The following is a 12,254-nucleotide window of genomic DNA, read 5'->3' as shown; positions in this document are numbered from 1 at the left end:
TTTCCTCTGCCACTATTAGGGTACTACAAAAGGTTGAACTATTCAGTGGCACCTTCACTACAAAAAGTAAAAAAAAATATTTCAAGGACTGGCCCCCAGCTCCTACAAAGAAACAGTTAAGGCCTTTAACATGTGAGCCCAGGGACCACTGTTTAAGACCAAGTAATTCAAGTGAGGCATCCAAATACCAGCTCTGAACAAGACAGAGAGCCTTCGTTATAAAATGAGTAAACTGCTATTAATTTAAATACAATGAATTCTTGTAACGTCTAGGACATCACTGATCAGCATCTGCTGGGTGAGCATGTAATCCTGCCCTGATGTTGCCTTCTGCAAAGGACAGTGCAATAACAGAAAACTATCAATAAAAATATCCCTTGAAACCCAGTGATTGTCATGACTCACTGCCTGGTACACCAGATTTTTTATTTTTAATGCCTAATAATATCATAGTAAAGTCATTTCAAGACTTTTCTAGCACCAGAAATTCTGAAGTTCTTAAAGTTAAGTTCTTAAAGTAGTTCCAAGCTTTTATATATAAAACATTATGTTAAAATGCTTATATTACAAAGAAAAACCATGATAAAGTCACTGGATTTATGTCAGAGCTCTATAAAAGTGTCTACTGAAAACTCAACTCTAAATAATACAACCAAGGGAAAGAATTGATTCCTAAGTATCGCAGGAGTATCCAGTTTGCCAAAAAATACTTCAAATAAGCCTCTTTGCCACATAGGTACAAATATTTCTGTTAAATAACCAGCAACATTTCTTGAAATATTCCCTAAAGACTAGTTGTAAAAAAAGCAGGACAACCCCTTTGGGTCCCCTCCCACTGTGGGAGCTTTTCTGTCCTCTCAATAAATCCTGCTTTCTTAAAAAAAAAAAAAGGCAAAACAAAACCCTAGATAGTGTAAGATCAATACTTAAAGAAACAAAACTTCTGTAAGTTTCTTTATCGTATATCTGTTGGGTTTATGAATTCTACTTACCCCACTGGAAGGGGATTAAGGAAAAAATTCCATAAACGCCCCACAATTAACCCCTCCTGAGTTAACTCTTATAAAAGGAAAACCCTCCAAGGAGATGTTGCCCAGTACCCAGACCACCTTCTCATGGCCCTTCCAGACCTGGACCATTTACACCCTCAGCCCCTCTCCAATTGTCAGACTAGCTGGTTAGTTGGTCAAATTCCAGTCTGGTCCTTAAGTCTCTCCAACATGCAGACGCAGTCCCCAGAAGTCACAAATACCCCTTAAGTCCCTTTTAAAACTCAAAGCAAATGCATCCAGGACATCTTTGGGGAAGTGGAAGAGTCCGCACTTTCCATCTTAAAATGCCATCACTTTAATGTTCCACATGACGCTCTAAGGGCCTTCTGTTGGGCATTGCTGGCTCAACCACATTCTGGCTAGCATTTATCATGGGCAAAGGAAACCTCAGACAGGCCATTATATTGATCTGGAGTCTTCAGGATCCCTTGTCTAACATGAGAAAGGTGGCAGGTGACATAGCCTCAACAAGGTGCATGGACTAGGAACAGAAAGTGTTTACTTACACATCAAGAGTTTTCAACATCATCATCAGGGGGTGACATCAGCTGCTCCCACTTCCCTAAGCAGCAAGGATATAGTCAGGACATCCTTCTCCCAGATAAGAATAGCAGTTCTGGAGGGAGCTGGAAGCAGATCCTCTGAGAAAACCCAGGGGACAGGTGCTCTGCTGACGACAAGTGCCCTTTCAGCGTGCAGGGTGTCCAGTTCTTCTCTGTAGTTGCTAGGAGGGGTACAGCTGCTGTCCTGCAGGCTCTTGGCCACGTGCTTTGGGGGCATCTCCTCTCAAGAACCCTGAGGAAGTAAGTGAACTCTGAGACGGGAGTGTCTGGGTCCTCTTCTTGGCTGATCAGTACCCCCTTGTGATCTCTTTCCGGTCCTGCAACCCAACTCACCCACAGCAGAAGATGCCAGATCAAAGATGCCATCTGATTGCCCTCCAGATCCTCTCCCTGGCCTTAGGAAGCCAGCCTCTACCGGTGGCTCAAAACCCAAGGCTCCAGCTGGCATTGTCTTCTGATTTCTGGCTGTTCTAACCCTAAACTCATGAACAGGTGTCAAAGGTGGGCCCCTAATGCTGCCCAACAATCATTCTCTATATCCTTAATGTATTATCCTTCTCATCTTCTCTCACCTCCAAAACCTTCTCCACATCCTCACACTCAGCTGTTCCTCCCATTTCACTGAGTAAAGAGAAACACCCAGAAAGGTACTCCCACCACCTCCCACCATCACATCTACCCACTACCTGTCTCCCTCTATACCATATCTTGTTTGCATTCGTTACCCTGCCCTCACTCCTAGTTTTTTTTTGTTTTTTTTGTTTTTTTTTTGAGTCAGAGTCTCACTCTGTCACTCAGACTGCAGTACAGTGGCCACTCCCGGTCACAGCAGCCTTGACCTGGTGGGCTCCGGCGATCCTTCCGCCTCAGCTTTCCAAGTAGCTGGAACTACAGGCACACGCTACCACGCCCACCTAATTTTTTTAAAATTTATTGTAGAGCTGAGGTCTCATCAAGTTGCCCAGGCGGGTCTCGAACCCGCGGGCTCAGGCAATCCACTCACCTCGGCCTCCCAAAGTGCTGGGATTACAGGCTGAGCCGCCGAGCCTAGCCTTATCTTGTTTGTTGTCTGTCTCCCCACTAGAATGTCAGCTCCATGAGAGCAGAGATTTTCTTTGTTTTGTTTATTGCTATATTTCCACACCTAGAACAACACCTGGATGTAGGGGGTACTCACTAAATGTTTACTGAGTGAACAAGTAAATTATTGAATGACTCCTTCCACTGAACCAAATGAATGCCCGAGAACCCGCCTTCAGCTGAGTCTATGGGACTTGGCAGGCCTCAGATCCCCTCCCACACACACACACATACAGAACAAGAGCTCCACTCACGGTTCTCACAGTGGGGGCCCTCCCAGCCATCTTGGCACTCGCAGCGGTAGCTCCCATTCTGCAGGATGCAGGTGCCCTCATTCATGCAGGGGCTGGGTTTGCAGAGGTTGACTGGCCGCTTGGCTTCTACAGTGGAGAGCGTGCCCATCAGGCCCGGCCTGAGTCAGACCAAAGACCCCTACTCTAGGGAAGCCCAGTACAGGTGCAAGGCCACTAGAGTAGCATCTCACACATCCTAGTGTCTCCCTGGGCCCTGAAGCACAGGTTAGCTCATGGCTAGTGCTTCATACTACTTGACTAGGCTATAAGACCCGCTCCTACCCAGCTTCCCCACATGCACGAGGAGATTCTTTCTGTGCTGTACACAGGGCACCGTTTACTACTGCCACATACTTTTAAAATGGTGGAAAGAAGGTCACTGACAAAAGGAAGTCTTGGATTCAGGCTGGCCTTGCCCTATTATTCACCAGCGAGGTCAGTGTCAATGTAGGTTCTTAGACCCCTGGGGTGGTCTGTGGGCACCCTAAAAGTGTCTTCCGTTTAAATGGAATGCAGATACTCTCAAGTTTGGGAAAATGTTGTCTGTGTTAGTTAAATTCTCTGGACCTTAAGTATCAAGTGGGTTCGGTATGCCTACTGTAGGATTTTATGCAAGCACGGGACTTAGTACAAAACCTGGCACCTGGAAAGCAAGAGCTAGGCAGCTGGGAAGAGCCGCTGTCCTTGTAAGGATGTACATGAAGGCTCAGGCTAAGGCCCTACCTTGGAGGCAGCCCCAAGGGTGTGGATTCTCCCACTCACCATCACATATCCACTCGATGAGCATGTCCTGGTGATGCCGCAGGTCAGTGTAAGCTGCCACATGGATCAGGGAATCCCGGGGACCTGCAAGCCTCCGCAGTGCCTCCCTCAGGACCGGCCCCACGCCCAAGACCAAGACAGAGATGCCATTGTTTCTTAGTTTCTGGGCAGGGACGGCTGCGTCCTCAGCCCCATTCCCGCCTGTGAGCACCACCACAGCCTTGGGGACACCAGGCCGGGCACCCTTCCGGATGGTCATCACCTTGTCGTAGATGTGCAGCAAGGCTGTGCCAGCGGAGCCCACCCCACCTAGGTAGGGGGCCTGGCTCATGGCCCGCAGCACTGTGGCCCGGGTAGGATAGGTGTCCAGCCCGAAGGTGGTCTGTATGTGGCTGCCATATACCACCAGGCCCACCTGTGTCACATCAGGGTCCACATCAAACTGGAGCATACAGCTTCTCACAAAACTCTGCATCTGAGCGAAGTTCTCAGCTCCCACGGAGGCCGACGCATCCAACATGAAGACAAGGTCCAGCGCCTGTGCCTGGCAACCTGCAGGAGCAAGCAGAGGGGCCTCCATGGCAGATCTGCCAGCCAGAGCCCCCGGCCTGACCCAGTCAGCGTGGTGGGGGCTGCTATGAGTTGGGTAGGGCCCAGGTTGACCAGGCTGCTCTGTCCACTACAGAATCTACCCTCTACTCCTTCCTTCCAGTGATAGAATACCCACCTCTCCTAGCACATTAGCAGGAATGTGAGTGCCCAGCTAGACTACATTTCCCAGTCTCCCTGGCAGTTAGGGTGGCCATGTGTCTAAGTGCCATCTGATGAACTGTGATCAGAAGTAATTATGCAGTTTCCAAGGTTGAACTTGTACAATTTCACACTTGTGCAAGCAGAAGCTACTTGCTTTCTATTTCCCCTCTCCCTTATCTTACTAGCTGAAAAATGGTGGCCTTGGACCTCAAGGTGGAAGCCACAAGATGGTCAAGCCAACCTGCTGGCTCAGACTACTCACTTCTGAATCATATGTGAGAGAAATTAACTTCTATCATATGTAAACATTGGGTTGGGGGGGACCCTTTGTGACAGCATTTTCACCTATGCCATCATCCATCCTTGGTACACAGGGCACCGATTATACTATGTGGACAAAATGGGCTGATGCCTGGCCTCAGTGAACTGACAGTCTGGGGGGACAGACAGGAAATAAACATAGAACTACAAATGGTGTGAGCAGCATGGAGGAACAATCAGGGAACTCTGAGAGAGACCAGCCCGGCAACATAACAAGACTGGGAGAAGGGATCAGGGCTTCTCCGGGGAGGTGACATTTCAGCTAAGAACTGAAGGGCCAGTGGGGTGGGGCCAGGTGCCTCTCAATCAGGGAGCCCTCTCCTATGCAGGGGCTGCATAGAGGCCTGCAGGGACCAGGCCACAGGGGGCTCTCAGAAACCAGTGGGAGGAGTTTGGGTTTTATTCCGAGTACCCAGGGGAGCCACTGGAAAGGTCTAAGTATAGAGTAAGAAGATCTGACGCTCTGATTTTTTGGTTTTTAAAAACTATTCCCACACAAGGGAAGTCTGAGAAACTCATAACCACAAGGAGCCTGAGACAGGCTGACAATGTACTGTGGGATGCGGGGTGGGAGTCTGGAACAGAAGGAGAACATTAGGTAGAAACTAAGGAAATAAGAATAAAGCATGGACTTCAGTAAATAATGTATTGATATTGGTTCATTAATTGTGACAATGTACCCTACTAATGTAAGGCGTTCATAAAGAGGGGACACTAGGGGTGGGGTAGGGAACTCTCTACTACTGTCAAATGTTTTTGGTAAATCTAAAGCTATTGTAAAAGCAAACAAACAAAAAACAAAACAAACGCACTCTGGCTGGCATGGGAGACTAGACTGGAGGGGTAGGGTGGCAGCCGGACCGATCCCTGTCCTTCCCCTTATAGAAGTGAAGGCCTCTTGCCTTGGGAAGAATGTGACATTGGGCTGAGAAGCTGAATCCCATCTGCAGCTTCCCCTGCCCACTTTCCAGGGGAGAACTCAGCGAGCTCCATCAGGGGTGCGTTTCAGCTCCACATCTCTCGCCCTGGGCCCAGCTCCTGCCCACCACATGGCAACATCTGCTCCCAGGAGCAGTGTTCTCCAGAGCACTGTCCAACAGTGGGTCACAAAACCAACTTCATAGCTTGTGAATCACAACAGGATAGAAAAACATCAGAATGCATCCCAGGTAGACAGGATGAGGTCATCTCATGAAACGTTTATCTCAGTTGTGTGTGTGTGTGTGTGTGTGTGTGTGCGCGCGCGCGCACGCGCGCATGAGCATGCATCTGTGTGTACGTGTGTGTGAACGGGGAATGCATTTCTTTCTGTGGGTTGCCATCAAAGAAGGTGGAAAGCAGCTGCTCTAGAGTATGCTTAGTATATTCAGAGCTCCTTGTTAACAATAATAACATCACAATTAATAATAAAAAATAGTGGCCAGGTGTGGTGGCTCACACCTATAATCACAAGATTGGGGGGCTGAAGCAGGAGGATTTCTTGAGCCCAGGAGTTCCAGACTAGCCTGGGCAACAGAGTGAGACCTTCTGTCTACAGAAAATAAGAAAATTAGCGAGGCTTGGTGGTACTGGCTACTCGGGAGGTTGATGCAAGAGGATCACTTGAGCCCAGGAGCTGAAGGCTGCAGTGAGTTGTGATTGTGCCACTGCACACTCTATCTAGCCTGGGCAACAGAGTGAGACCCTGACTCAATAATAATAATAATAATAGCAACATCTAAAATCTGCTCAGTACTTATACTATGCTCACTTCGAGCAAGGTGCATACATTGCTGATCAGGAGGCACCTACTTTGTTCCATTTTATTGACAAAGTAAGCAGAGAAGTTATCTGTCATGTGCCTAGTACAGAAGAGAGTGGGGTTCTGGTTCTATCCCCTAGCTCAGGCACTGGGAGAGAATAGTGAAGTGGTGACCAAAAGAAGGAAGGACCCACCAACTGACCAGCGGGCCCTAGATCAGGTGCCAGGACCTTACCTGGCCTCGGCCGGCTGCACAGCTTCTTCTGCAGCTCAGGGATTTGGATGAACAAGTCCTGAGGGTCTGCATAGACCATCACGTGCTTCGGGCTGCCGGTGATCTCCTCCAGCTCTGCCTGTACAGCCTCACTTCCCACGCCCAGCAGAAGCAGTTCTCGGGCCCTCACGTGACGTGCCGGGCCAGCTATCTCATCCTGGGAGCGCGACTCAGTGAGCAGGACAACCACTCTGCGTGGCCGGTCCTGGCCTGTCCTGGTGGCGCTCCCAAAGCCGCGTTCTGCCGCCTGCCGCAAGGCACTGCCCGTCAGGGTGGGGCCGCCACTGAAGGGAATGCTGTCAAGGCTCCTGACCAGGTCTGGCACATCCTGGTACTCCCCCACGGGCACCACCACCTGCAGCTCCCTGCTGAACTTGGCCACAGCCACTCGGGCCCGAGAGTCCTCACTCAGCACGGCCTGCACAAACCGCTTCACGAAAGCCTTGGCCCGCAGGAAGCCCTCCAGGGTGGTGCCTGCAGAGCTGTCCAGCAGGAAGAGGACATCGATTCTGCATTCCAGGTTCAGCTTCGGGGCTGCCAAGATCATAGCAACACCCACTGTCACGCTGTGGCCACTGGAACATGCAGATCAGTCCCACCCGAGAGGCCCAAACACCACATGGGACAGGAGAAACTCCCTCCTCGAGAGGGAGATAAAACAGAAAAACTGGGGTTAAGTGACCAGTGTTTGTCATAGAGTTAGTGACAAGGCCAGACAAGCTCTCCCTCTTGGTTCTCGCTAAGGGACTCCATCTAACCATGTTACTAAGAGAAAAAAATATCATCTGTTTTATAACTTTTTTCCATTATAGTTACTATTTTTGATGTCCCAAGAAATCTCTGAATACCCCAAGATCATGAAGATATGCTCCTATGTTTTTTTTTTCTCCTAGAGACTTCACTGCTTTGCCTTTTGTATTCAGATCTATAATCCTGCTGGAATTGATTTGGGGGTAGGCTGTTAGGAACAGGGTCAAGATTTAGTTTTTCAATATAGATATCCGATTAACCCAACACTGCATTTTTAAAAAGTGATTATTTAGCAAGTCCTTACTATGTGTCAAGCATTATGCTAAGCACTTTGTATACACCTTATTTAAAACTCTCAACCACCCAGTGAGGTGAAGTTAAACTGATTATAATCTTCATTTCACACCTTTAAAACAAAAGAGGTCAAAGCTCCTTGCTCCTCTTTCTTAGAAGAGAGAAAAGACTCTGTCCATAACCAGGACCCGGAGTTGGGCTGGCTCCCGCCTTCAGCTGGGCTCTGAGGTGCTTCAACATCAAGACCATTTGTTCTACAGAGAAGCCGGGAGCCATTGCCTCCCCAGAGCTCCGCCACCTGAATTACTGACTGATGGAGCACTGATAGGCTGTGCCATGTGAGACGGCAGACCAGTAGATGGCTCAAAAACTCAAGGGCTGGTTTCTACCCAGTAGTCAGAAGGGTGGGTGGTGAGCAGAGGAGCCCATTCTTTCCTTGCTCCCCAGTGGTCAGTCTTGGATGTCCTGTGCATACGTACCACAGTTCGCCTCCCCTCCGAAGGCCAGTGGGCAGAGGCACTGGTACCCATTCAGTCCTTCTGGAACACACGTGCCTCCGTTCTGGCAGGGCTGCGAGTCACAGGGGCCTATCAGAGAGATGCTCATTAACAGCCAAACACAGCAGCACCGAGGTGTGAAGGCGGCTGGGTGGGGGAATGAGTGCAGCAGGCCACCCTGCCCCATCAGGGGCCAGCCCCTTCCTTCCACCACAGTCCACTGGGAACCCTGGAGCAGAGAAAGGAAAGAACTAAGAAGTCCATAAAGGAGAAGGTGGGTACGGCTGGTAAAGGACAACCAGTGGTGGACTTGGGAAGGCCCTGTGTGACTTCCAGGCTTACTCGGGGACATGCTGATGGGATCTGGCTCCTGGCTCTGAGACTGGGAACATGGGTCTCATTTACCCACAGCTGCTGAGCAGGCCTGGAGTACCTTGGGAGAACCATATTGATTAACTGGTGATGGACTTGAGCTTGACAAGGATGAAGCTCTAGATAGCATCAAGGTAACAGCATGGGGAGTCTCAAGACTCGGGGAACTCTGTGGTGCTGACGGTGCCCTTTCTTCTAAGTGCTATACAGGGTTGTTCTTAATGACCTCTGCACCTGGCACAGGAAACCATGAGCCTTTGGATCCTGCAGTCAGACAGCTCAGCAATGAACATGGCCTCCTCTTCCTTGGTGACCTTAATTAACCTCTCCAAGCTTTCTATACGCATCCGTAAAAGGGTGATGATAACAACTGGTTCCACAGTGTTATTGTGAGGATTAAATAAATTAATCCACAGAAAGTCTCAGCACAAAGCCAACACTCCACAATGAGTAATAATGTAGTATTTGCTTTTACATGTGAGGTGCAAATTATGAATAAGGCCTTGCTAAGCTGAAATTTTACACAGGAAACCACAGCCCATGTCAAAATCGGGCCCATTCTGAAGTATCTGATCTATGATGTCCTGTGGTCACATCTGAGCTCCTTATCAATTTCCTCGCCAATTATTACAAAATGCAGATAAAACCACATGACCACCCTCCCACGGTTACAGAAGACAAACAGGATCTTCACGTGTTCATGTATTTCAGAGATTTGGAAAGCAGCTGAGAGTGAATACAAGTGGGATTGGTGATTTTTTTTCTTTTTTTAAAAAATACTATTACTTGGTGGTCACATCATTGTTAATGAAAGTATAGACTTTTCAAATGTAGAAATGATGGGGGCTGATTCTGGGCACCTCACTGGACCTGCTGTAGTATCAGCTGAGCGTCATGGACATAACTGGGTGGAGGACTCATTGGCATCAGCCACAGTGGCCTTTAACTGAGCATCTACTACGTGTCAGGGACTGTGCTAAGCACTATACATGCATGATCTCATTTCATTGGCACAACAACCTTCTGAGGTAGGTACTATTTAAAAAACCCCCATTTTACAGATAAGGAAGCTGAAGCTCCATGACTAGAAGTCATGGAACAGAGCAGGGACTCAAACCTAGGTTGCCCCGGTTCCCAAACCATAAGTCCTCTAACTCTAATTGCTGAGCAGAAGCAGCCCCACTGTCAGATTCTCCTATGCTTCAGAGGCCAGTGATGCTGGAACTGTAAAGGCTTTTAAGGGCATGTCAGAGGGATCACCTGACCTCGGGTAGGAATGCTGGCCTGCCTGTGTCCCACCGCTGGCTCTGCCTCTGTGAGACAGGCTCCTGGTTCATCAGGAGGAGCAAATCCACACCAGGACCAACACCTATGCACTGGAGCGCAATGTCCAGCTCCCAGGTCAGTGGAGGCACAAGCCCCCCAGCTGAGGGGCAGAGAGGCACACTGGGGAGCCACGCTGAATGACGCCTAATGGTGCTGATAATTCCTCATGTCTGTTTGGGACTTTATAACCAATGAAGCACCTCCGTGGGCATTACAAATCTTCACTAGGGCCCCATGTACAATATCCCCTATCATGCAGAGGAGGGAAATGGGATTCCAGACACTGGGCAAATGTTACCCCATTTCACAGAGGAGGAAAACACTCAGGTATTGCCCTTGGGTGTGACGCTGGGTTTGAGGCTGCCTCCAATACTGGTGCTCAGTGCACGCCCTTCTCTGCCTTTCACTGATTAAGGAGAGTAATTCCAAAGGCACCACTCCACTCTTTGTAAAAAGATGCCACTGAGCAAGTAAGGAATCAGGTCAGCATAAGCAAGCTCCTCTGCCTCCACAATGTCCCTTTCCTGTGCCCTAGAGCCAGTCTCAACACCATCCTCTGGCCCAGGATTATAAATGCCACTTTACAAACTAGCCAAGGGCCCATGACTCCAAGAGGCAGACTGTACCTGGGCAAGTGGTCCTGGAGCAGGTGGTAGGGTGGGTCAGGAACACTCTCTTCCAGCTACAATCCAAGGAAACAGAGTGGTAGAGAGATCAGAGGTTTAAGGGGAGGACAGAAACCCGGAGATTATTTCCAACACTAAGTGTTGATATAAGATTCCAATGCAGAAGTGGGTCAAGAGAGACCTCCTTGTTTTCTTTCCTGATTCTATCCAAACTAACCAAAGACAATTAAAAAAAAAAAGATAATGTAAGTTGGCTATCACATTAGAAGTTAGAGACAGTTATGTACAAAACTCTAAACTGTGGGAACAGATTTTTTTATTATAAATTACTTCCTGAAGCCGGGCTCGGTGGCTCAGCCTGTAATCTCGCGCCTTGTGAGGCTGAAGTGAGTGGATTGCCTGAGTCTGCGGGTTTGAGACCCTCCTGGGCAACTTGGTGAGACCTCATCTCTACAATAAATCAAAAAAACAGCCGGGCGTGGTAGCGCGTGCCTGTAGTTCCAGCTACTTGGAAGGCTGAGGTGGGAGGATTGCCGGAGCCCAGAAGGTCGAGGCTGCGATGGCTGGGAGCGGCCACTGCACTCCAGTCCGGGCAACAGAGCGAGACTCCAACTCAAAAAAAAAAAAAAAAAGTTACTTCCTGAGACCCACAATGTAGTGGGGAGTTAAATAATGGGAACACCTTAAATGCGCTGCTTTTGTATGCTTTGTTCAAGTATCCACACAAGGCTCCAAAGCCCAAGATTTGGAGACCACAGGACTCACTGGCTCCTCAGGTTTGTGTGAGAACTGATATTCTTTGATAACACATCAGTCATCATTTGTGGCTTCCTCCTGCCAGGTGTTCCCTTTGTTACCTGGAACCCACAGCTATCTTGAGAGATGGTTATCTCTATCTTCCAGATGGGAAAATGGGTCCCAGGGCTGAGTTAGATTGCCCAAAGTCACAAAGTTACTGGAATGCAGCAGGGCTAGGGTGCAAACTCCAGACCCCATGTACTCTGTCCTCTGAGCCTCACTCCCCGCTTTTTCTGAGTCTCTGGAGTGGTGCACCCTGCTGTAGCAGGAGTGGTTCCCCATCCAGCGGGCAGAAAGCCCCCTTTTTGGTTGACAGCAGCTCCCAGCATGACCTCATCTAAAGAGACTGTTGGGCCTTGGAAAACAGTTCTCTAAAGTTCTCCAAACAAGACTCCTTCTGACAAGATCCCAGGGGCGGGCGAATTGGGCTCACCTCCAGGGCAGGGTCTTTCCTGGGGTAAAATGGGATAAAAGCCAAGTCAACTAAGAACTCAAGGAGTTGGTAAAGTTTGCCAAGCTGCCAGATCACCAAAGAGAAATTATCTTCCCTTCCATGTCTGCTCCTAGTGACCTCATAAAGCCACAAGTCCTAGCTCAGAAAGGTTCGTGGGCCCCACCCCTTCCCACTCAGGACTGCCCTGGGAATAGGTGTTGATGGAGCAGACATCGTTGGTGGGGACTTTGCAAGGATCTGCACACAGTTTGGCTCCCAACTCCCCTCAGGTCTGGACATAATGCAAGACCCTCCCTGG

The 12,254-nt window shown here is 49.1% G+C and overlaps 1 protein-coding gene across 1 annotated transcript in view; it reads right to left on the bottom strand.

Annotated features, from left to right (window-relative positions):
• Positions 1 to 1,583: 1,583 nt before the first annotated feature.
• Positions 1,584 to 12,254, bottom strand: part of VWA2 (von Willebrand factor A domain containing 2) — a 45,057-nt gene continuing 34,386 nt past the window's right edge. Inside the window, exons 9-14 of the mRNA XM_021709765.1 lie at positions 10,705 to 10,760; positions 8,363 to 8,470; positions 6,801 to 7,373; positions 3,751 to 4,302; positions 2,950 to 3,075; positions 1,584 to 1,837 (exon numbers count right to left, since the gene is read on the bottom strand). Of these exons, the coding sequence (XP_021565440.1) occupies positions 1,584 to 1,837; positions 2,950 to 3,075; positions 3,751 to 4,302; positions 6,801 to 7,373; positions 8,363 to 8,470; positions 10,705 to 10,760 (1,669 nt within the window). The remainder of the gene's footprint in view (positions 1,838 to 2,949; positions 3,076 to 3,750; positions 4,303 to 6,800; positions 7,374 to 8,362; positions 8,471 to 10,704; positions 10,761 to 12,254) is intronic.

The sequence above is a fragment of the Carlito syrichta genome, unplaced genomic scaffold (genome assembly GCF_000164805.1).
Source record: "Carlito syrichta isolate Samal-C Ts95f unplaced genomic scaffold, Tarsius_syrichta-2.0.1 Scaffold281088, whole genome shotgun sequence".
Classification (NCBI taxonomy): domain Eukaryota; kingdom Metazoa; phylum Chordata; class Mammalia; order Primates; family Tarsiidae; genus Carlito; species Carlito syrichta.
The sequence above is the reverse complement of the archived record's forward strand: the minus strand, read 5'-3'. Positions and strand labels throughout refer to the sequence as shown.